We start from the raw sequence: 26,083 nt of genomic DNA, 5'->3' as shown, positions 1-26,083 counted from the left end.
GGTCATAATATTTACTGTATCTGAAAATTTCCACAAATAATAAGAGAACTATAGTAAATATACAAATTGACTCTGAAGGGCTGTAAATTGTCTTTCCCTAATCTGGTTTTTTCCAACTGTTCTAAAACAGCAGTCTACAGAAATTTCCATTATTATCAGTGAAAAATAAAATATTATGGCAAAGTTGCAACTTTTTTTTCAGGATAAGGGTCATATTTGAGTGCTGCTAAGGGCCAGATTAGAGCTAACAACAACAACAAAAACCCTCAAAAATTTTATGGACATTTGTGTGCCATTGAAAATAATATGATTTCAGTAATATATCCCAATTAATATACTTATATTTTTTTCTGTCACATTAAACATTTCAAGCGCATTGCAGCTTTCTCCAAAGCTATCTCAGGGTCAGTCCTGGGAACATACATTGTGCTCACTGCACTACGGTAATGCTTGCTTCACTAGTCAATTTACTTCTTTCATCTTATCTCATGTTTGGTCTCAATATTTGCATGGTAGTGAGTGGTTTTTTTGAGGCAAAGTCCCCTGTCATTCAAGCAATCAGCAAAACCTTTAACAACTTTCCATAGAAAGTTAACTGTTTTCTGTAGCATTCTACTCTGCTATCTAACAGTCTGAAAATGATTTTGAGTAACTGAATTAATGAGATCTTTCTCTAGTTGCTGAAAATTATGATCTCTATAGCAATGATGGCAAACTTTTTTGGCACTGAGTGCCCAAACTGGAACACACGCACTGGAGCCCTGGAAACCTGAACACCAGCTGGCCAGTGTGCATGTGTGCACCGGCCACCTAGTCTTGGGGTTTCTGGCATGCACATGGACGCTGGCCAGCTAGTCTTTGCATGTGCATGTGCACTGGCCAGCTTCGTGTGTGCCAGCTGGTCTTCGGGTTTCCAGAGCTCCAACACGTGCGAAGACCAGCTGGCTGGCGTGCATGTGCATGCCAGAAACCAGAAGAGCACCTGGCGACGGCGTGTGTGCTCAGAGAGAGAGCTCTGTGTGCCACCTCTAGCACGTGTGGTTTGCCATCATGGATGTATAGGAATAACAAAGAAGTTGCCTGTAAAAAATAGCAGCCAGCATGACTACCAATGGCCTAACAAGACTAGCAATATTTTTTATTGCTTTCTGATTTATGATGTTTATCATTTTTTTTTTTAATTCTGTCTCTATGGAACCACAGAACTCCTGTTAAAACAGGAATAAAACATCTATTCTAACCCACTGTAATTTTGAAAGCTCATTAAGCGATTGGTCATAACTGGAGGACTACCTGTATATCTCCAGTTGCAGAAAAATGAAATTTATTTATTTAAACAGTATCTGAATTTTTCAGTTAGCATCATTTCTTGTATGTTTCTTTATTTTTTTTCTATAAAGTTGCAATGAAGTTAAAAAAAAAGATTCATACAGAGAGCAATGTGGGAAGAGATGCATGGCTGCTACATTATCTGTACAATGACTGATAATGTTCCATATGATGCATGTATATCTCTTGATAGGTTAGAAAACAAGCAATGTTGTGTTATACTGGTGTAATGTTATGTCAAGTTTATAACAAATACTTTGTTGTACCAAGGGTTAACATTTCATGTGCTGACTTAGACTGCACCTTGTTATTCTTTTTAAATTTTTTAAAAAACAGAATGTAATTATTCTCTTGAAAAAGTGGAACCAATACTTAATTCCATATGTCCATATAGCTATGGGTATTGAAGTTTAGGGTCAATGGAATGATCGACTTTTTTGGTCAGTTCATTTCTATAGATATGACACATCAAATATTTAGTGAAATTGAGATGCTGTAAGAGGACATGATAATGTATCACTTCAGCAAATGCTCTGTTAATGATTAGATGAAATTGAGTAACAATGTGCAATAAGTACAACTAGGATTTGGAAAACTAGTGAAGAATTCAAAATCTTTTGGAGAAGAATATTGGGACATGTTTTCACTCAGAAAGAATTAACAATTGTTCAAAACATTTTATTAAATTTGGAAATGTGAACATTTGATTGCTTGAAAACATTCTGTTTTCAGAGCTGTCTTTCTATTTATGTTTTGAACCTAGGATTTATAAACAATTTATAATTTATACATATTTAAGTATACCTGACTTTTATGCAGATAATTTATATCACTTATATATTATTTCCTTCAGCTCTGTAGATATCTGAAGATGAAAAAATTGCAATAACTGAAGATTTTGAAATTCCATTAAAAGTGCTCCAATTACCTGATATGCTTGTGAGGTTTTTTTTGTTTTGTTTTGTTTTGTTTTGCAATTTGTGTTTGAGTTGAATGAGTTAACAAGACAAATATTTCATGAAGTTAATTTCTAGATATCCATTGAATCTGAATGATAGCAAGGGTGGGCATTTCAAGAAGAGGGCTGGCCTAAATTGTTGATCAGATTACATAAAAGAATGCACTAGGAAATGCAATTTATTTTATCTCAGGATATTGGAACAGGCGATAATTGATACTGGAGCCATGACTGGATGTCCGTTTTGGAAGAACAAATACCAGTAAGTACATTTCTCTTTTTTGTGAATAAGAAAGAGATATTGGGATAAACAAAAACAAATGAAATAGATATATAAGTAACTAAAATAATATTTTTTTAAAAATCTTGGAAGCAGCTTTTGCTGTTTTTGGAACCCTGTTTTTATTTCTTTTTTGCAGTGATTTTAATTGACAAAAACAGAATCAGTCTTGTCTTGTTACAAATTCAAATAACCAGCATAGTGATATAATCTGTTATAATGTTCTCTTCTGTTGGCAGTACTTAGCTCTGTTATCATTTGTTTATTCATAGATTTAATTTTACTAAACTGGCTTTGGAAGATGGGGCAGATGACAAATCACAGGAAGGATTAAACAAGGCTAGCAAAGGTGGTCTTATCTATGGCGAATATCTACATGTAAGTATGAGGTAGTGGTACTGTTTAAAAAATGGCTAATCTGCAACTCAATATTTCTGCAGTTTCTGTAGCCATTTAAGTATGTTTTATGATTACGAAACTCTTGATTATTGTAATGAATCTTCAAAAGACTTTCAGGTTTTAGCTATGGATACTTAAACTGTCTCAGTAACCCAATAGGCAAATAACCATCTGTCCCGCTCCCCAGAGTGATTCACCCAAGCAGTACTACTTTATGAGTCCTACTTTATAAAGGACAGTTTTCCATTTAAGGACTTGCTTCAAATTAACTTTGGTTTTGGTTTTTTTTATGATTCTCCATTCTGCGTCTAATTTATAAGGGCCTAGCCATTGCAGCATGCATAGTTCCACTAATTTATGGTAAGATACATTGTATTTAATTTGTGGTAATGTATTTCCTTTCTTAGATGGTGCAAAAACTAATTTATCCACTGCAAGCAAATTGTGCACAAATTTTTTAAAAATCAGGAATAATCAGTCTTCATAACTTAATATGAACTACCAATTTTTTCTGTTCTCTCAGCAAAATATGTTTTGAATATTAGCATATTGGATTTGTAACAGAGTAATATCTTAGGTTCTGCCAGTTGTACTGTAGGTAATAGTCATGGATTATTATTTTTTTAAAGAATAAGATGGCAGTGAAGTCTTTGTGGGGCAGTAGAAAAATATCATGTTATGCTTTTATTTTAAAATTGTTCATCTTTTTCCAGCTGGGTTTCCCTGCCAGACCAAAATCAATAGTAAAAAAATTACTGAAAAAGCTCAATCAGTAGAAATACCAGTAGAACAAACATGTTTAATTCAGATTCATAATCTCCTATATTACTTTTAGGCTAAGAGTCACTTTTATTGGCTGTTGGGTTCCCCATCCCCACTCCGTTGTGAAATTATTTTTGTTCTGCTGCTATGGCAGCAGTTATATTTTTCAGCAGAAAATCAGGTTTGTTTGATACCTAATTACATTAATGTGGGGATGGGGCAGCTGCAATAATTTTGCCATGTTAAACATTTGTGTTGGCTCAAAAATACATGGTATCCCTAGGCCATGTTGACTATGGCTCCATCTCCTTCCAGTGTGAACATTTTGCGTTTTTATAATGATTCAGAGAAAGGAAAGATTGGTGCTTCCCAAACTTTGGTGTCCTACTCATCCTTAATCTAAGAACAGCCCTATTAAATAATACATTTAAAGACATGATACGTATGGGCACGACTTTAAATCTATTGTTTTCAAAATATAAAAGACTGATTATCAAGATTGAAGTGTGAATTTTTAATAAAGATATATTCATTATGTGATACAGAATTAAATGACATTATCTGCAGAATTATTGAAAGATCACCTTAGTCTTCTTTCTTTTAAAGCTGGATAAAATATTGAATGCACAGGAACTTCAGAGTGAAAATAAGGGAAACAAAATTCATGATGAACATCTGTTTATTGTAACCCATCAAGGTAAATCCTGAATAATCCAGTTCATTTTATTATCTGGTGATTACAAATACAAGTTTGATTTTTAATAAAAATGATTTTGTTCTATATACTATTTTAGTATAAGTAAAAGCATGTGTAAAAACAGCTAATGTAACTCTTTAATTTCCATAACTATATCTTAGCTGAAAAATAACATTTGAATTGTTTTCAAATTTGGAACAATCCCTAGATTTCTTAAAACCAAAAAAGTTAAGGCAATCTTTCTAATTTATGTGAAAATTGCTAACTTTGCAGAATGCAGAATAGATATGCGATAATGCAAATAAACTGAAGTTCATTAATTAATTACTATTATTAATTCAGTTATTACTTATAATTCAGGTATTTATTGTCCTTATTATTCTACTTTGTGATTTTAAATCATGTATACGGATACAAATCTGATTTTGTTATATATAAAATTATACAAATTATGTTGTATTTATGTTCTATGCATGCTTTCAGGTTTCATTTAGTTTCATCCATAAATTTCCCTGGCTACAGTGGATTTACACTGGAACATAGTTTTGTTTTGTTAACTTTTTAAAAGTTATCATATTTTTAATGTAGCAAAACCCAATATATGTATTTTGCATTATGGTATCATATTGCAAAGTCTGTACTTTTTACATTTGTGTTGTGATGTCATATGCAAGTACGTAAACTTTCATTGTGAATCACAAGATATATTGCAAAATTTTGATGAAAACAGTGGTGCTGATGCTCCTGCCTTAAAATTATAAAAGTCATTCTGGAATGGAGATGTTACTTGCAGAACCTGTAAACTCTAAAAGAAAATCTTGGGGAAGTTTCTTTTACAATTGCAACAGTAAAAAGTTGTATTGGAAAGTGTAGGGTTCAAATCCTTAGTCATTTACAAAACCATCAGAATAAACTTTGGCCCAATCATATCTCTTCAATTAAGCTCTTTTACTGAATCATTGCAGAGGAAAGGAAGGGTGAAGGGAAACACTGTCCACACTGATTTGATAATACCATTGATCCATTTGCTATTACTGTTTATTATTAATAAAGAAATAAAAGATATCTGTGAGAGCACCCTAGACATTAAATTGTCTCCAGATTTTGGAGACTGGAGCATCTGGCCAAAATTATACAGTCATAAAATCATAATTTGACTAGTAACAGCAATCATACAAATTAGTCATTTATATACAAAGTGGCAGCATTTTGAATTATCTGTCTGTTCTCAGCCTTCTTGTGCTAAAATATTTTTTTAATAAGGGCACAAGCAATTTTCACAAACTTTAAATGATAGATACATTATATAACTAGGGCCAAATTTCTCAGCTATATGCTTCTCGTACAGACAAACTTTTCATAATTTGCCTAAATAGAAATATTATCTGTATAGGGAACTGCAATTCAATTTTTTTTTTAAAAAAATATTTTCTTTTAATACAAACATGCCATCATTCATTAAACAGTGTGTCGTCTGGGTACAATTTTTTTGTGTCATAACAGTTAAAGCTTACCACCATATTCATTGTTTATATCTACTCTTATTTTAAAACTTAATACTTAACATATCTATAGTTATAACATTTCTCTTCTTAACTTATTTAACTTTATTATACATTTTTCATATTTATTCTCTAACCATTGATAAAATAAACCCCATATATTATAGTAATCAGATTCTTCCTTTCCTTTAATTGCAAATATTAATCTATTCATTTCTGCGCATTCTAATATTTTCTTAATCACATTTTCATCTCTAGGAATCTCTTCATCTTTCCAATTCTGTGCAAATACAATTCTAGCTGCAGTTATTACATGAGTAATCAAATATACATTTTCTTTACTATAATTTTCTGCTTCTCTGTGATGTTTTTCATTATTATCTTAATTTTTTCTTTAATTTTCAGTCCTGACACCTCACCCTATTCTTCTATTCTTTCTAATAGTTTTAGCCCTGTTTCTTGTGGATCTTCTAAAACAAACACCAAATCATCTGCAAATGCCTGTAATTTATATTTGTCCTTTTGAATTTCCATATCTTTTATCGCCTTATCCTGTCTTATATTTCTATTTAATACTTCCAGCGTCAATACAAATAATAGTGGAGAAAGAGGACATCCCTGCCTTGTGCCTTTCATAATATTAACCTTTTCCATCATATCTCCATTAACCATCACCTTTGCTGATTGTTTATAATATATGTCTTAATTATGTTAATAAATCTCTCCCCAAAGTCCATAACTTTTAATTGCATAAACATGAACTGCAACATGATCACATTATCAAATGCCTTCTGTGCAGCAAGGAATATCAGTGCCATTTGTTTCTCTGGATGTGTTTCATAATATTCCAATGTATTCAAAATTATTCTCATATTGTCTCTGATCTGTCTCCTAGGTAAAAAGCCATTTTGATCTGTATGTATAAATTCATTTAAAAATCTCTTTAATCTTTCTGCCATTATTGAGGTAAATATCTTATAATCCGCATTTAACAGGGAAATCGGTCTGTAATTTTTTATCCGTTGCAGGTCTGAGTCTTCTTTCGGTATGAGAGTAAGGTGACCAGACATCCCGCTTTTGGCGGGACAGTCCCGATTTTTAGCAATTTGTCCCACGTCCCGCGGCGTTTTTAAAAAGTCCCGATTTTTCATTCTGCCTCCTGAGTCCCGGCTGCCTCCTGAGTCCCAGCTGATGGCTAGAGGGAAAAAAAACTGTTTAAACTCTTGCCGTGGGGCTTCAAAGGGCCGCCCTACAGGTAATCAGTGTTAAAAGAAAACAAATGAGTAGACCGATGCCTGCAAAAATAGAAAAAACAACCCCTTATAGCTTCCGCATAGGTTAATTAGCACAAGTTGATTAGCTCGGCTTCCCCACTCTCAGCTGATTTGCTCTCAGCTGTTTTGCGCAGGGTTCTGTTCTGTTGCTGGCTGCAAAAAGTTCCTGGAGCAGATTTTTTTTTCCCCTAGCTATGCTGAAAAGCGAAAGCGAAAGTAAAAAGCAGGGTCTTTGCTGCAACGTGACAAAATGAGGCAGAGAGAGATTTCTTTTTCTTTTTCCTCACTAAAAAAGGTAGGTGCAAAACTGCAAACAATGGGAAATTTAGGGCAAAAGAGGAGAGTTCAAGATTTTAAAACACAAAAGAAAAAAAGTTCTATTTAACTAGGGAATTGTAATAATTGAGATACTATTAATTGTATATTGTGTTGAAAGCAGAAATGGTTAAGTTGTGGTTTGGAGGAATATATGGGGGAAATTATTTGGTTTATTATTATTGGTAAATATAATTAATTGATTTGTAAGAAATTTGGATTGCATGGAAATAATTGGAATATTCATGTTCATATTGATTAATATACAAAAAAGATAGTTATATAACTAATTGATTTATATTAAAATGTGGACTTTATATTAAACAACTGTATTACATGATTACATAATTAACCAATGTGAGGATGGATATAAAAATAGATGACAATGGGAAGGGGTATGATATAGAATAGAAGGGAAAAATTGAATTTGATTAAGATTAGAGATGAGGATGAAGGGTAATATTGTTTTTTTAAAAAAATAGATGAGGAATAAATATGGCAAAAAGGAAATATAGAAATTGTAAATTTAATTGAAATGACTAAACACTGTTTAAATTTGTGAACCGGCCAAATATTCTGTTCAGAGAAAATACATTGTATGTTTGTATGTGTGTTTCTAATTATTGCTATTTATTCATATTTGTTCTCTTTTATTCTTTAAAGTTTAACAATACATTCTTTATCTTAATATCTTTATATTTGTTTGGGGTTGGCTTTCTTCCCTTTCATCTTTTTTATTGTACAGCAATCTTTCTCCTCAAAGCTACCACTTCTCTCTTTTCTTCCCTTCTTACTTTCTCTTCCCCCCACCCTCTTCTTCTCCTCCCTACTTCCTCTTCCTCTCTCCTTCTCCTCCTCTCTTCCTCCCTCTCTTACCCTCACTCCTACTCTAATTTCCCTTCCCTTTCTTCATCCCTCTCTATTGCTATATCCTTTTATGCATATGGACTACTCAGAGGGCTGAAAAAGTTATTTTTGACTGGTCCTCACACTTTTGACCAGTCCTCGAACTTACGACTGTCCTCACATTTTACATTTTTGCCCTATCTTGTCATCATGGTGAAGAGAAGCAGTTGTGAAATGAGTGACATGGTTATTAAGAATGCTGCACGGGCATAAATGTGAGAATGGTCATAAGTGTGAGGACCAGTCAAAAGTGCGAGGACCTGGGGACTTCCTGTTTGCTGCTGGCCGCCGCCAGACGTTCCTTTGGGATCGTCAGCTTCCATAGCCTGTCAGAGCCGCCTTCACAACGGAACGGCGGCTCGAAAAAACTCCGTTCCCATGAGGAAACGGAGATAGAGCCAGCAGGGGTGGGTAGAACTCTCTGCAGAGTCCCAAAAGTTTTTCTTTTACTTTTGGGATGGAGCGGATGAGATGCCCCATATCCCCAGCCGCTGCTCCGGGCTTTGGGAGACCTCTGCTAATGCAGAGCTAGGCGTCAAAAGCAAGCCTGCGAATTTGACAGATTACTCAAAGAAAATGTGAGCTGGACCTGTAATACTGAAGCGCAAGTATTTTACTTATCTTTTAAAAATTACTTAAGAGAATAGAGGAAGAGAAAGAGGAAAAAAGGTTTTTTTTAAAATGGCGTCTGCCGCGGCTGGAGAAGAGTTTGAGAGGGAAAGTTCTCCCGTTTTTTATTATTACAATGTAGCGGAATAAATATCACTGGCTACATTTGTAGACAAAACTCCGCTCCTGTTTTTGTTTTTCTCTTTTTCCCCTGGAGGCCTGATTGTTGCTGGCTGGAAGTCTTTTGTTTTGTCTTGTTTTTTTTTTCTTCTAACAAAGCCTGCTTAGGCGGAAACATGGCACTGAGGCTTGTGAAGTCAGACAAAAAAATAGGTGGGGGGGATTCCCCCACTAAGAATTTAAAGGAACAAGTTTTAACTCTTCAGTCCCAGAAACCTGATTTTAATATAATAGAATTTCTCTTAGAGGAGATTGAAAGAAGGGATGAGATTGTGAATCAGCAACTTGAAAAATTTAAGCAGGAAACTAAGGAATTGGTGAAATCCAAGTTTGACTTTTTGCAGCAAAAAATTTTAAAAATGTCAGAATTTATGATTCGGTTGGAAATAAATGCTAATTTACTAGAGTCAAAAATGGATGAAATTCAAGACAAATTGGACAATAGAATTCAAAAAATTGAAAATGATTTGTTAAATATTCAGGATTATAGTTCAGAAGAAAAATTTAAAATGGATGCTGATCAAAAGTCTGGTAATGTAGAAACTCTGCAACAGAGGATTGAAAAAGAGGTTCTAAAGATACAACATAATTTTACAGAATATGCAATAAGACTTAGAGGTTTGCAGGAAAATAACAGAGATGACTTAAGGAAAATATCTTCTGAATTTCTAGCTGGGATTTTAAAGATTCAACCTGAGGAAGTGTTTTGTAGGATTGACAGAGCTTATCGAATAAACTCCTGGACTGCCAAGCAAAGGCAATTGCCTAGAGATGTGGTAATCTATTTTTCAGATAAAGAAATTAGGAATAAAATTGTGCAAAATTCCTTCAATTCTAATTTGCAATTGTATGGAAGAAAGATTTGGATTTACAAGGAACTCCCACCTAAGATATTAATGGAAAGGAAGAAATTTGGCTTTCTGGTGTCTGAGTTAAAAAGGAGAAATATTCAATTCCGGTGGGACGTCCCAGTTGGTATTATATTGAGATATCAAGGAGAAAGATACCAGTTAAATACTGTTGAAAGAGCGGAAGAATTTTATCAAAATAGGTTGAAAATGAATTTAACGTCTTCAGATATAATACAGGATAAGCAGAAGGAGCTGGAACTAAAGACAGAGACTGTACCAGATAAATTGCCTTTGGATTTATCGGATACCCCAGCTGGATTATCTACAAATTCGAGAGAAGTGCCATCTGATTTTAATGTGATGACTTATCAAGGCAAGGACAAGCATGGAAACCAATTAGAGGATATACAAGGGATAAAAAAGAAACGCGAGACACAAAAAATTAGGATGGAAGTCAAACCCACAAAAAGAAAACAAAAAAGAAATAGGTTGTACAAAAATAGAAATTTCTAACCCAAGCAACAGTGAAGCCAGTGATTTTAAAATATGAATGATTATGTGAAAACATAGAGGAGGCGACACATTGGTCAATATCATCCTGAGGATAGTGGCAGATCTCTGCATTGCCGTAATTTTGGGACATGGAAAGAGCCTCAAATTGATGGTTTTGAATTATCTACTTTGAAATTTCTTTTTGTGTTGATAAATATATTATAATTATCTTGAATTATAAGGCAAGAGAATCACATTGGGACATGCAGAAGATCGGGTTGTTACCCAATACGATGATGGAAATTAATAATCCTGATGAAACCCACAATTATTATTATATGGAATATAATTATAATGTCACTCGGGTGGTTGTTTTTACTTTTATATATATAAGAAGATGTTTATTACTGATGGGGGCAGATATGATTGGAGACCTTGAATAAACTGTTGCATCAGCAAGCTATGTTACCCTATTATGGATGTTGGTTCTAACAATCCAGTGGAAAGACTTCAAGAAGATATTATATGGACTATAAATTTAAAGTTATTGTCTTTTCTTTTTTTATTTAGATATAATGGAATATATATATATATATATTTTTAAGTAGTGTGGGCAGTGAATTAAAGATATCAAGAATTGTTGTGTATGGTAAATTTGTAAGACAGTGGGTGAATAAGCTAGCTACAGATTGATTAGTTTAAGAAAAGGGATTTTTAAGTGATACATTTAGGGGAGTGGAGGAAATGGATAGAGTGGAATAAATGTTAAATTAGATTTTATGGGGAGCCCGCTTTGGAATGTTATTAAAGTAGGACTTATCGTATAGTTTTAAAGTGGAAGGTGGTTTTGAATTGTTGCAATAATGTATAGATATAAAACACTATTATGCTAAATTAGAAGTTATTTTATAATAGTTATAGTATAATGTGTTTGTTTTTTGTTTTGTTTTTTTCTCTTCTTCTTTTCTGAAATGTATGGATAAAGGGGGATTTATAATACTTTTAGTAAGTAAAGGTCAGTATTTTGAGGAGGGAGTAAGTAATCTGTTATGAATTAGGGTTTTTTTTTTTGTTACGAAGAAGTCACAGGGGGGGAAGGGTGGGGAGGGGGGGTTAGGGAGGGGGGGGAGGGGGGGAAAAAGGGGGAAAAATTTGTATTTGAAAACTTTTTCAATAAAAAAAAAAAAAAAAAAAAAAAAAAGTGCGAGGACCTGTCAGAAATGACTTTTTTCAGCCCTCTGAGTAATCCCTATACACATAGCCATGGCCACCCGGTCACATGACCAGCTAGCCACGCCCACCCAGTCACATGACCTCCAAGCCATGCCCACAAAATAAGCCACGCCCACAATGGTGTCCCTCTTTACCAATGTTAAAATCTGGTCACCTTATATGAGAGTCATATATGCTTCTGTCCATTAAGCTGGCATTTTTGCCTCTAACAATAGTTCATTAAATACTTCCAGCATTGTATTACTAACAACTTCTTGTAACTTTTCATATAACTCTGCTGGTAATCCATCTAGTTCCAGTGTTTTGCCATTCTTTTATCTTTTAATTGTTTCTGTGAATTCCATAATTGTTAGCCTTTCTTCTACTGCCTTTTTAAATGTTTCTGGTATAATAGGTAATTCAGCTTTTTCTAAGTATTGTTTTTTTTTCTTCTGGTATTGTCTCTTGTTTATATAATTTTTCATAGTAATCATGAATTATTTTCTTTTTCTCATCATTTTGATATCATACAGTCCCTTCATTGTCTATTAATTGGAACTGCAATTCAAATTATGGGTGGTGATTACAGAATGTAAATCTGCTGGAGAGCTGATGATTGCAAGTTTAAATATTCAGATATGATTATCATGTTGTTTTCTCTGAACAGAATCATGGCATGCTTCGTCTGCTCTTTATTATTACTGCAAAAGTTCAATCTGGGACTATTTTCTGCACTGTGATATTACAACTAATAATTTCTATTGATTTGACATTGTAGATTCTTCAGATGTACATTTAAATGCCACTTCAGGGACAAATGGGGTTGTGTTTCTTTATAACATCATACTTTACTATCAAGTTTGTGCGCACATACTGTAGATTTTATGTAGTTAGATTTTTCAAAGATGTTTGATTATTTGCATAAACATTAACATTAGGATTTTTGAGAACTGATGTGATTCTGATTTAAATCTTTGTATTCAGAGCGATGAATGCATGGAGAATAGTAGAGTAGACATCTACAAACTTTTGCTTTCTATATCAAAACCATCAAATCTCAGCCAAAGTATTGAACTGGCCAGGAAAAGCAACTGAAAAATAATCAGGATAGAAAAGTATATCAATTTACAGCAACCTTATGCACTTTTTGAATATAGTATGAATCTCTATTAATTCACTTTTATTTATTGCTTGAAAACTGAATTAATATTCCTTTCAACTTTAGCTTATGAATTATGGTTCAAGCAGATCCTGTGGGAACTGGATTCTGTTCGAGTGATATTTCAAAATGGTCATGTAAGTAGAATAGAACTGTTTTATTTAAATTTCTCTTTGGATTCTGATTCTTATAAAAAACAATTTGAAATTCAGCTTGTGAAATTTGGATATTCTAAACATCTACAATAATCACCATTTTTGGGATGCCAGTTAGATTAAATCTCTAAAATTTATTACTGAAGAGCACAATTAAAATTTTTCAGGCTTCAGTCCTATAGAATTTTACCAGAAAGAAAATATTATTTTGGGGGAAATCCCACTGTACTCACCAATGTATTCTGACAAAGAAAGAAGGACATGACCTCATCAGGCAATGATGAGGTCATCAGGCAGATGAAAATATGGAAATATCAAAATTGTGCCTGGAGGCTGTGAGGGACCAATGGATGGTGGATGGGGCAAAACAAGTCTAGATTAAACCCTAGTAAAGTGTGCTATTTGTAAATGTTATCAAATGACTGTTACAATTCAAGAAGTCTATTATGGGTTATGATTTTATTGTTATTGTTCTGCTTTATCAGCCAAGTCATAATAATAATTTTTTTATATATACATTCAAACTAAGGTGAGAGATGAAAGGAACATGCTGAAGGTGGTTACTCGAATGCAGAGAATTTCAATAATCCTTAAATTGCTTGTGGAACAATTTTCTGTCCTAGAAACAATGACAGCTTTGGACTTCTTTGACTTTAGGTACAAACATTTCAGGTCTTTGATTCATTTATATGTGCAGTTACTGTATTTGCAAAGGTCTTAAAATGAATTTATAGGAAACAAAATACTGATAAAGAAAAATATTTGTAGCTCAGGATTAAAATGAGGAATTGTTGGTGCTGAGCTTGGCTGTTTTCTTGCAGACATTTCATTACCCAAACTAGGTAACATCAGCAGTGCTAGTAGAGTTTGCTTTCTGTTTATATCAGTGGTTCTCAACCTTCCTAATGCCGCGACCCTTTAATACAGTTCCTCATGTTGTGGTGACCCCCAACCAGGGGTGGGTTCTAAATTTTTTTACTACCGGTTCTGTGGGCGTGGCTTATTTTGTGGGCGTGGCTTGGAGGTCATGTGACTGGGTGGCCATGGCTATGTGTATAGGGACTTCTCAGAGGGCTGAAAAAAGTCATTTCTGACAGGTCCTCGCACTTTTGACTGGTCCTCACACTTATGACCATCCTCACATTTATGCCCGTGCAGCATTCTTAACAACCATGTCACTCATTTCACAACTGCTTCTTTTCACCATGGTGACAAGATAGGGCAAAAACGTAAAATGTGAGGACAGTCGTAAGTTCGAGGACTGGTCAAAAGTGCAAGGACCAGTCAAAAATAACTTTTTTAGCCCTCTGAGTAGTCCATATGCACAAAAGGACTACCCAGAGGGCTGAAAAAAGTGATTTCTGACAGGTCCTCGCACTTTTGACCGGTCTTCGCACTTATGACTGGCCATCATTTATGCCCATTGTAGCATTCTTAACAACCATGTCACTCATTTCACAACTGCTTCTCTTCACCATAGTGACAAGATAGGGCAAAAACGTAAAATGTGAGGACAGACGTAAGTTCGAGGACTGGTCAAAAGTGCGAGGACCAGTCAGAAATAACTTTTTCAGCCCTCTGAGTAGTCCATATGCATAAAAGGATACAGCAATAGAGAGGGATGAAGGAAGGGAAGGGAAATTAGAGTAGGAGTGAGGGTAAGAGAGGGAGGAAGAGAGGAGGAGAAGGAGAAAGGAAGAGGAAGTAGGGAGAAGAAGAAGAGGGGGAGGAAGAGAAAGTAAGAAGGAAAGAAAAGAGAGAGGTAGTAGGTTTGAGGAGAAAGATCGCTGTACAATAAAAAAGATGAAAGGGAAGAAAGCCAACCCCAAACAAATATAAAGATATTAAGATAAAGAATGAATTGTTAAACTTTAAAGAATAAAAGAGAACAAATATGAATAAATAGCAATAATTAGAAACACACAAACATACAATGTATTTTCTTTGAACAGAGTATTTGGCCAGTTCACAAATTTAGTCATGTTTAGTCATTTCAATTAAATTTACAATTTCTATATTTCCTTTTTGCCATATTTATTCCTCATCTATTTTTGTAAAAAGCCAATATTACCCTTCATCCTCATCTCTAATCTTAATCAAATTCAATTTTTCCCTTCTATTCTATATTATACCTCTTCTCATTGTCATCTATTTTTATATCCATCCTCACATTGGTTAATTATGTAATATTACAGTTGTTTAATATAAATTCAACATTTTAATATAAATCAATTAGTTATATAACTATCTTTTTTGTATATTAATCAATATGAACATGAATATTCCAATTATTTCCATGCAATCCAAATTTCTTACAAATCAATTAATTATATTTACCAATAATAATAAACCAAATAATTGCTGGCTCACCCGCCCCTCGCCCATCACTATTTATTGGCAAAAATAGTGGTGCGGGGGGGCGGGGCAAGCCAACAATTTAACAAACGGTTCAGTCGAACCCCCTAGAACTGGCAGAATCCCACCACTGGCTATAGGGCAGCCCTTTGAAGCCCCGTGGCAAGAATTTAAACAGTTTTTTTTCCTCTAGCCATCAGCTGGGACTCAGGAGGCAGCAATAGATTGGGAGTGGGTGGGGTAAGCGAACGGCCGGCAATCCAACAGAGCAGAGAGTGAGTGAAGGCGTGGAGGGGGGCAAGAGAGGGCTTTGGCGACCCCTGTGAAATGGCCGTTCGACCTCCAAAGGGGTCACGACCCCCAGGTTGAGAACCGCTGGTTTATATTATAGTGGCTTAACCTGTCAGTGTTGGTCTTGGAATGGTCTTGGAGGTTCTTTGTTTGGGCTGTTTACTGTTAGCTTATTTGCCAGTTCCTTGATTGGGGTATTATATACTTCTTGATTGTTAATCTATACTCATCTGGGTGTTGATTGCTGGTGGGGAGGTGTTCCCTTTTTGGCTTGTTGATTGTCTCTTTTGCACAGTATGTAGATATGTTTTATGTCTACATCTGGCTAATTTGTCAGAGTGCCAGGCTTCCAGAAAGAAACTCCAAACAAGCTAACAGTAAACAAGCCAACCAAAGTACCTCCAGGACCACTCCCACTAACACTTACAGGCAAACAGTAGAATATAAACGAGAGCTAGAATCAACATCTGCAAGGAAACAACCAAGCTTAGAGAGCACCAAGGACCCCTCACAAAATGCTCAGTATATTTCTATCAGGATTTGTGATGATGTTAACAGTAATGGATGAGCATTTCACAGAATTGAAGAATAGAGGTCTTTATTCTGACAGGATTAGAAAGTTAAGTAGTGAGTTTCAATTTAATTCCAGTTTATATAAACACATGCCGTAACTGGGCATATATATTTAGAAATAAGCCTTACAATAGAAATAGAATAATAGAAATAAATAGAGTTGGAAGGGACCTTGGAGGTCTTCTAGTCCAAACCCCTGTCCAGGCAGGAAAGCCTACGCAACTTCAGACAAATGGTTATCTAACATTTTCTTTAAAATTTCCAGTGTTCGAGCATTCACAACAATGTTTGAGTCACTTTTGATTAAGCATACAATATGTCAAGGGACTGGGAGGAAGGCACCAAAATTGACATGATTAAAATCAATGAGACAAGTTATCCAGGATTAACATAAATCTAATTTATTTCAAGGATATGATTCTATGCCTAAAATTGGGATTCTGTCCAGAGTGATTGCTTGAACAAAGATTGATGATTCAATAACTTCACAATTACTTGATGTAATAGAATAACACCACAAAATCAAGCATGCTTTTTTTTATGCAGAATAATAAATTACAGCTCTTTCTCTTATTTTATTTTTAAAGAGATTATCTGAGTCCAGCTTCAGGATTTCAGAGCTTACAGTTTCGATTATTGGAAAATAAGATTGGTGTCCCTCAAAGTTTGAGAGTTCCATATAACAGAAGGCACTATCGGGATAACTTCAAGGGAAAGGAATATGAATTATTGCTTAAATCAGAACAAGAACCAACACTACTGCAGCTAGTCAAAGTATGATTTTTGGCATTTACTACTTAACTGGTCATGCAGAGTTGTGATCATAAAAGGGCTCATCCAGGGATGGGTTCTACTTACCTTTACTACCGGTTTGTATCGTGGCTGCGCACGTGCTCGCTTCGCTCACATGCTCTTCTGCACATGCGTAGATCGCTTCTGATGACATCTGGCTCAGTGGGCAGAGCCTCCCACCGGTTTTACTACCGGTTCTATAGAACCAGTCTGAACCGGGGGCAACCCACCACTGGGCTCATCCACTCTTGGGCTTTGATTTGTTCACAGCTTTGTCTTTGAAAAAAATCAGCTTAGTTGAATTTTGCCACACTGGAATAGGTATTGGTAAAATATAAGGAATTAAAAACTGGGTGGGTGTTCTGGTGGGATATGGGAAGGAAGGCTGCTACTCCTATTATCTTGTCTGTAGATGCTATGCTTTGCTATGGCTAGTCACTAAGTACTAGCTTGCTAATTCACACATTGCAACTGGTGCAATCAATTGACGTTTACTTCCTTGTGTTTTATAAGGCATGGCTGGAAAGAACACCGGGACTTGAACCAGAAGGATTTAATTTCTGGGGAAAATTTGAAGCAAATGTACTTAATGGATTAGAACAAGAATACGCAGTAGTACAGGTACATATTCCAATTTATCATGTTGTCCTTAGATAGATTAATAAAGTAGCTTTCCAGGGGTGGTTAACATTTGTAGCAAAACCTCCTGGTTGCAGTTCTAATAAGAGAGCATATACATATGAATTGTACCTCCATATATGTGTGAATTTCCATATGGATTAGTTTAAGTTTGCTGATACATTTATTTATGCATGGGTATGCATGGGCAAGCTTATTCCTTTTGTTGAAATAAATGAAAGCAGAATTGCAGTGAAGCTTTGGCCTTTTGGATATGCATGCAATGTTGCAACATGTATATAAGAGGGATAATTCTTACATCATGATTGCACAATCATGGCACTGCTGTTATCATTTTGCCCTGCTTGACCATCCTGCAGATGCTACTGGTGGGGGAGAACATTTATCTTATGGCAACACTGCATGACTGTTTTCTCAAAATAGTTCAGTTCTCAAATGTTGGTGTGCTGTAGATGAGGATGACAAGTTCAGACACTGAACCAGATAATCTGACAAAATCTAAAGTCCTTATTTGGACATTTAAACAAATAAAATACTCAAAATAAATTAATTCAGTAATGATTTTATAGTTACAAGCAAACAGTTTTTAAGGGTGTATAAGAGAATGTGTTATTAATAAATGTGGTTATCTTGTTATGATATAGACCGGTTATTCATTTCTGTGTCCAAGTTTGTTTTAGGATAATAGCTGTGTACAGAGTCAATAACTTCCATCCATATTTAGGATATTCCATGTTCTTCCTAGTTGGTGCCTTCCAGGTGTGTTGAAAGCTGCAGTCTTGGGAAAACTAGAGGGCCATGTTAGACGAAGTTTATGATCTTTCAACTGATCCACAAGCAGAGACAGCCATCTGCAATAGTTTCCTTTTCATACTGACATTTTAGTTTAATCACACATGCACACAAGAGGAACGGTGATTGTCATGAATTAAACAAAGGACTTGTGAGAAAAAGCTCTGGATATATGAAATGCAAAGGGAAAATATTCCCCATAAATACAAGTATAGATAAGTAAAATGTTTTTTAAAAAAGATAATTGTCTTTGAAAGGCTAAAGAAGATTCTGAGGAAAAAGAAGATCAAATGGCAGAACTTCAGAAGCAAAAAGAAGTACTTATGTCATTATTTGATGAAAAACTCCATGAACATCTTCTTAGTAAAGGTAAGCATAGTAAACACAGGTAGTCCTCAACTTACAATTCATTTAGTGACCGTTGAAACTTACAAAGGCACTGAACGAAGTATTTAATTATGAATAAATTGTGACCATTTTTCACTCTTACAACCATTGCAGCATCCCCATGGTCACTTGATCAAAATTCAGAGGCTTGGCAGACTCATATTTATGACAGTTGCAGTGTCCTAAGGTCACGTGATCACCTTTTGTGACCTTCTGACAAGCAAAGTCATTGGGGAAGCCAGATTCACTTAACCGTATTACTGTAACAACTGCAGTGATTCATTTAACAACTGTGGCATGAACAGTTGTAAAATGGGACAAAATTCACTTAACAACTGTTTCGTTCAGCAACAGAAATTTTGGATTCAATTGTGATGGTAAATTGAGGATTATCTGTAATAATAGCATGAGCAGAAGTGGAGTTTCAGTTCTTGATAGACAACATAAATATCTGCATTAGAATTTCTGCATTATTTTCCTTTTTTATTTATTTATTTATTTATTTATTTATTTATTTATTTATTTATTTATTTATTTATTTATTTATTTATTTATTTATTTATTGAATTTCTATACCGCCCTTCTCCTGAAGGACTCAGGGCAGTGAACAGATTAAGATTTCATATACATTTAATTTTTTTTTTTTAAATAAACAGTAAATAATAAATTGAGTCAACTTGGTGTATCTGCTAAGATCTTGGCATAGAATTTAGATGTTTATGCTAGCCCTGCTTGTTGAAACAGAAAGGTCTTCAGGGCATGTCGGAAAGTGCGAAGATCTGGGATTATTCGTATTCCAGGGGGTATTTTGTTCCAAAGAGTAAGTGCCCCCACAGAGAAGGCTCTCTCCCTTGGAACTACTAGACGACATTGTTTTAATGATGGTACTGTGAGTAGGCCTACTCTGTGAGAGCGTATTGGTTGATGGGAGGTTATCGGTTGCAGCAGGTGGTCTCGTAAGTACTCAGGTCCTAAGCCATGGAGCACTTTAAAGGTAAGAACCAACACCTTGAAGCGCACTCGGAAGGCCACTGGAAGCCAGTGCAGCTCGCGTAGAAGAGGTGTTACATGTGAGCACCATGTTGTTCCCATAATTACTCGTGCGGCCGCATTCTGGACCAGTTGGAGCTTCCGGGTGCACTTCAAGGGGAGCCCCATGTAGAGAGCATTGCAGTAGTCAAGTCGGGAAATAACTTTTATTTTTTAAATTTTTTTAATTTTTGCAGGTGACAGAAGATTGTCCTATAAAGCAATGAAAGGAGCTTTAATGATATACTTCTACAGGTATGCAGAAGGTGATTGCCTCTGTAAAAGGCTTTCCTAGTGTTATTTCTTTACTGAATCATTTCGTTTTTGTTTTAACATCCTTAGCAAGCAGGATTAGTATTGAGAATAGGAAAATAAGCCCTTGCTTACCAACCATTTATTTAGCAACCATTTGAAGTTACAACACTGAAAAAAATAACTTTACAATTCATTTACAACTATTTACAAACTTTGCTGCATCCCTTACTCCTTGATTGCCCTTGCAGCCAATAGATATTGTACTGTTCCTGATTTGTGATTTTTAATCCCCCCCCCAACCTTGCAGAGCAGAGATATTGCATAGGAAAAGGGAGTAAGCAGTTTATTGTTCTACACATCAAAAGTAGGCTGGGAGCTGTGGGCATGTTGTGCAAACAACCTACAGCATTCTCTAGAAATCTTTCTCTCCGAATGATTTCCAGTGACGGCTAACCTTTTCCGGACTGAGTGCCCAAAGTGCGTCTGTGCCCAAACCCCCAAAATCTCCCAAAATGCGCGCTCAGCCCATGCATGTGCTGTTTCCTGTGCATGTGCGCGCACACCCTGCATGCAGCCCAACCCCATGCATGATGTGCCACCTCCCTGCACGCCAGGGGTGGGTTCTACTTACCTTTACTACCAATTCGCAATGCGGCTGTGCTCTTTTGCGCAAGTGCGCATTCTGATGACATCAGGGTCGATGGGCGGAGCCTCCCGCTGGTTTTACTACCGGTTCTATAGAACCGGTGCGAACCGGGGGCAACCCACCACTGCTGCACATGCCCTGCTCCCCACGCATGCCTGCCAGAGACCCGAAGACCAGCTGGCCGGCAGGAGGCGTGCGCATGTGCGGCAGAGCTGAACTGGGGTGATGGCTCGCATGCTCACAGAGAGGACACTGTGTGCCATCTCTGGCACGTGTGCCATAGGTTCACTATCACAGCTATAGGCAGTGTCTCCTTTGAGTCAGCCCAATTCCATCTTATCTAAAGTCAGCCCAATTCCATCTTATTAGTCAAATCTTTTGCAAACTGACACCCTCCCCCCTCCATGTAGAGCATAAGAAAACAAATGGGGGAAAGCTATACTAAATATTTACTTTGACCCTAACCTTTATTTATGCCTGTTTACATTAATTTCAAAAGAATATAAATAGAAGCAGCAAATTTTGAGAAGCAAATTTAAAGTCTATTTTCTGTTTTCTGCTGATTATTTTTAGCTATTAAACTGTCTCAAATTGCTTTAAGAATTATGTTTATTATTTTTTTTTGCCTTAACACAAACTGATAAATGGAAATTTAATCAACTTTCTTCTATTATTTAAGAGAGGAACCTCGCTTCCAAGTTCCTTTTCAGCTTCTTACTTCTCTTATGGATATCGATGTGCTAATGACTAAATGGAGATGTAAGTTCTGTTTTGAGCATTCCTTTGATGCAAAAATCATTATTTTCATTTGACATTGCCACTATAGTCAACATGAAACATATTTTCAAGTTTGACAGTCTAGATTTTGTAGCCGAATAAATATTTATTCCATCCTGTAGTGCCCTGTATTGCGAAAAGTTACAGGAGATGAGCACAACTGGCTTATAACTTCAGGCCTCTAATGGTTTAAGTGATGGATACCTTTGAAATACTCAGATATTGCTTCTGCCACAAAATTATCCACATTTAGCAAATCATTTTATTTTAACTTTACTTCTGCTCATCTGGAACGGGGCTGATATCACAAAACTACCTTACCTGCAGCAAAAATACTATATGTGATAATATATTGTGTAATAAATATATTCCAAGGTTGTGATCTTATAGTCATTTTGGTAAATCTAGGCTATATTAAATCCTGTAGAACATACTTATTAGACTTTTATGGTATCCACTTTGAAATAAAATAGATATGCATCCATTTAATTATAAATAAAGTAGAATATACTAATATAAAAGTTAAGTTTGTGGAACTGATGAAACAATTCTCATTTACAACAGTTACCTTATCTTTTTATATCTTAAGATGGAAAATGAACTAAGTGAGTTTCTATATACTTAGATAACCATGTGTGTATGGTGCACAGAATGATTGGCAGCAAGGCTGGGACAGGAGGTTCATCAGGCTACCAGTATCTACGCTCAACTGTGAGGTAAGTTTAGGAAGTCAACTTCAGTTTTTGTTATTATTTATAAATGGCAAGATACATACCATATTCATATCAAAAATGGATAAAAATGTGAAGCAAGAATTATTTGGCATCTACATACATATATTAGCAGATCTCATGTTTTTAAGTTTACAAGGGAGTTCATATTGATCTTTTTGTAGGAAACCACCACAATATGCTGTGGGTAAAGTGTACATGTTTGGCTACACAATTATGCTTTCTCCTTGTGGATTTAATTTCCTTTTTAAAATATATACAGGTAGTCCTCAACTTGTTTAACAATGGTCCAAGGTTACAATGGCCATGGAAAAAGTGACTATGACCTATAGATGCACTTACAATTGTCACACTACCCCCAGTTATGTGATCATAATTTGGGCACTTAGCAACCAGTTCACATTTACAATTGTTTGCAGTGTCCTGCAGTCTTATGATCATGATTTGTGATCTTTTTTGCCAATTTCCTGCAAAAAAGTCAAGTGGGGAATCTGGGTTCGCTTAATGACTGTGATTCACTTAATGATCGTCATAAAATGGTGGCAAAATTGCATCTGACTCAATTTATGATTGCAAACAATTTCTAACAGAAATTCTGGCACAAATGTGATAATAAGTTGAGGACTACATACAAACATTCATTCCTCAAATACTTTCTTCAAACGTCTGATTAGGAAGCATACCTACAGGATATATAGGAAGATTTTTTTTTTAAATTTTCTCTTGAACACTAGTAAAATTATTTAAAGCACCAATAGGATTAATGAAGGGATTCATAATTAATACAGCAAATGTATTGCCATAACCAATTCAAGCTGGACAGAAGATTTCTGTTGTGAGTGGTCTAAATTACCTTCATGCTGTTAATAGTTAATCACATAGATAGTTTATTGCAGGCAGTTCTTTGAGCAAATAAATTATTTGCTGATTTAATGTGGACAACATCTGTTTGAATGTAATTGGGAATTCAGATGATGGGACACAGTAGTGCTGACAGCCAATCGAAAACTGGGTTTCCTCTTCTAATTTAAGTCACACGATACTCATGATTATAGATGTTATTGTCTAATAATATTTGGAAGTCCAAGTCTTGTTGTAGACAATTTGCTCTAAGAACTGCACATTAATGAAAGCTCAATTGATGCACTTTCAGAATTTTGTTAAATAATATTAAAACCAATTAGGCCTTCTTAAGCAAGAGGTATTTTGAGAAATTATGCAATACCCTGGTAGTGGGCTTTCAGTTTCCAGTTAACTTTGAAAAAAGCCAAGAGAATTACATCTTCAACCGACATGTTCATTAAACAAAATAAGCATGCTTTGGGTGCCAAGAGAAGGGAGATTGATGCCCTTAAATCTCTCCCTCCCTCCCTCCTTCTCACACACACGAACAACTAAAATTTAAAAGTCTGAGTTGAAGGTGTCATAATATATCCTATTTGTTTCTGTCTCATGGCAAGAGCTTCACTTCTATTGAGAGACACCACTGTTGGGCCTTGCTTAGGGCATCCATTGGCCTTAATGCAGCCATAGACACATATATTAATCTTTACATAGTATTTAATGTCATAGCATGAATTACTGTATATTGTCTCTTTTTGCACATAAGCTGTATTTTTTATTATGAGAACAAAAAGGAGTCATTTTTGGCTTTAGCATTTATGCAAATCAATTCATAACTGTATAGAGTTGTACAATAAAACTACGGTATATTAATTATAGAAAGAAGTTAATTCTGTCTAATTATACCCAGTCATAATAACAATTAGCCATTTATATAACCCCCCTAATCAAAGAAACAATTTTTGATAAATTATTTTTGACTAATAAGAGATCTTCATTCCCATAACACAATTATCATCTGCAAGGTGAATGGCTGCTGCAGGGAATGCAGAAGACTCCTCTGGAAAGTTCAGTCTAATCCAGCAACTTGATTCCAACCAACATGTTCAATTGTTAATGGTCATCTTAAAGGGATAAATAAAGCTGAAATCTTCTGGACAATAGGTTCTTCCCAGAAGAAAAAAATTAAAGATGTTTGCTCTCATAGCGTCCCCTCGCTGCAAAGTCTCTTTTGCTGCTCTATTGATATTAGTGAGCATTAGGTAAAAGGCTTGTTCATAGTTAAGGATATAATTAAAGCTATTATCAGAAGCATTGGGATCACTAGAAAGCTCATAACATGCTGGTTTTTTCCCCCTGAATTGACCATTCCCAACTGTTAAGCATTAAAATTGGATGCTAATACATCAAAACAGTAAAAGCCTTGGATCGAGTCTAGTGTTATAGGTTCTGCTTGCCATTATCTATAAAATATTATGAAATTCCATTTCGATTAATATTTTTCATTTTCTTTTTCAGTGACAGATATAAAGTATTTGTTGATTTATTCAATCTTTCAACTTACTTGGTGCCAAGAAGCTGGATCCCAAAACTGAATCCAACACTTCATAAATTCCTTTACACAGCAGAATATTGTGATAGTTCATACTTCAGCAGTGATGATTCAGATTAACAGCTTTCCTTAGACAAGTATTACAAACCCCATGCTTTTGATATATTTTGATATATTGAGCTCTAGTTTGATGATGATGATGGTGGCATAAAAGCCTAGAAGTTGTGGAGTCAACACATCTAGAGACACTGGTTTAAAAAAAACTTATACTGTGTAGATTAATAATTTATATATATATATATATAAATATATGTATTTATGCACAATATACAGTAACACAGATTTTAATATATAACTATTTCAATTAAGTAATTATAAAAGAAAATACAGAAATAACCAGCTCAATTTTAAGCTTTACTTTTATCAGTTTTATCTCATTTATTAGGCTGAACCAAGATGTTTCCGATTGCTGCATTACGTTTGTAATAAATATATAAGTTTAAGTATATTACAGTTTAATTATGTCTTCAAATTTTCTTATGAAAGCTTACTCCTGAAAACAGTATAAAAATGTTGGGATGGAGAAAGGAAGAAAATTGTACTATATATTAAAAAACTGAAGAAACCAGAGATTTATATAGAATTTGCAACATATGCTAGAGTAGATTACAGGAACATGTTATGCATATGTTGGAAAATGGTAGAAGTTGTTTAATAAATAAAGGTTATTTGAGGGAGCCTTTTTTTTAAATTAAGAAATAAGAACTAATGTTATCAGGAGAAACAGAACATTTGAAAGGAAATGACATACTTAAGAATTGTGAGATATACATAAAAAAGGATAGGTCAAGACATGGATCAGGAATGAATGGGTGCTTAGTGGACTGAATACAAAGTATGTGACCAGTTTAAAAAAACTGAAGTAATTTTTATCAGATAGAAAGAATGAAAGAAAATTGAATTGCAAAAAAAATAGATTAAGGAAGAATGAGTCAAAAAAGGTTGAAGATAGAAAAAAATTGGTTGGGGGTGGTTGATAAGAGCCTCAAAAACAGAGTATTTTAAACAACAAAAGGCAACAGATGAAGGAGAGTATGGCCATAATCGAAGTAAATTAATTACAATATATAAAGGTGTATTAAAAGGTTTCATGTAAATTATATTTAGTTGTGCATCATTTTTGTTTATTGTGCCTTTCTTTGGAATACAGTTTCTTGCTTTTCTTCATTATTTCAAAAAGAAATTATGTTAATAGGTGAGAGCATATCAAATCTTATTGGTTGATGGAATTGACTTGCCTTCCTTTTGAATGAATTAGCTAATCTGCAATTATGATAGATT

General features: G+C 34.9%; 1 protein-coding gene across 1 annotated transcript; it reads left to right on the top strand.

The window, feature by feature from the left end:
* The first annotated feature begins 2,191 nt into the window (after nucleotides 1–2,191).
* TDO2 (tryptophan 2,3-dioxygenase) lies at nucleotides 2,192–26,028 on the top strand. The gene is made up of 13 exons (XM_070948787.1): nucleotides 2,192–2,268; nucleotides 2,481–2,549; nucleotides 2,840–2,945; nucleotides 4,335–4,425; nucleotides 12,992–13,062; nucleotides 13,610–13,737; nucleotides 16,887–17,073; nucleotides 17,605–17,712; nucleotides 18,780–18,891; nucleotides 20,136–20,193; nucleotides 21,519–21,598; nucleotides 22,242–22,332; nucleotides 24,709–26,028. Exons 2-13 carry the CDS (start codon nucleotides 2,515–2,517, stop codon nucleotides 24,860–24,862), a joined length of 1,221 nt encoding a protein of 406 aa, XP_070804888.1. The 5' UTR covers nucleotides 2,192–2,268; nucleotides 2,481–2,514; the 3' UTR covers nucleotides 24,863–26,028.
* The last annotated feature ends 55 nt before the right edge of the window (nucleotides 26,029–26,083 follow it).

The sequence above is a fragment of the Pituophis catenifer genome, unplaced genomic scaffold, assembly GCF_029215685.1.
Source record: "Pituophis catenifer annectens isolate HBS135680 unplaced genomic scaffold, rPitCat1.0.hap2 SCAF_8, whole genome shotgun sequence".
Classification (NCBI taxonomy): Eukaryota; Metazoa; Chordata; class Lepidosauria; order Squamata; family Colubridae; genus Pituophis; species Pituophis catenifer.
This window is presented reverse-complemented; position numbering and strand designations above follow the sequence as displayed.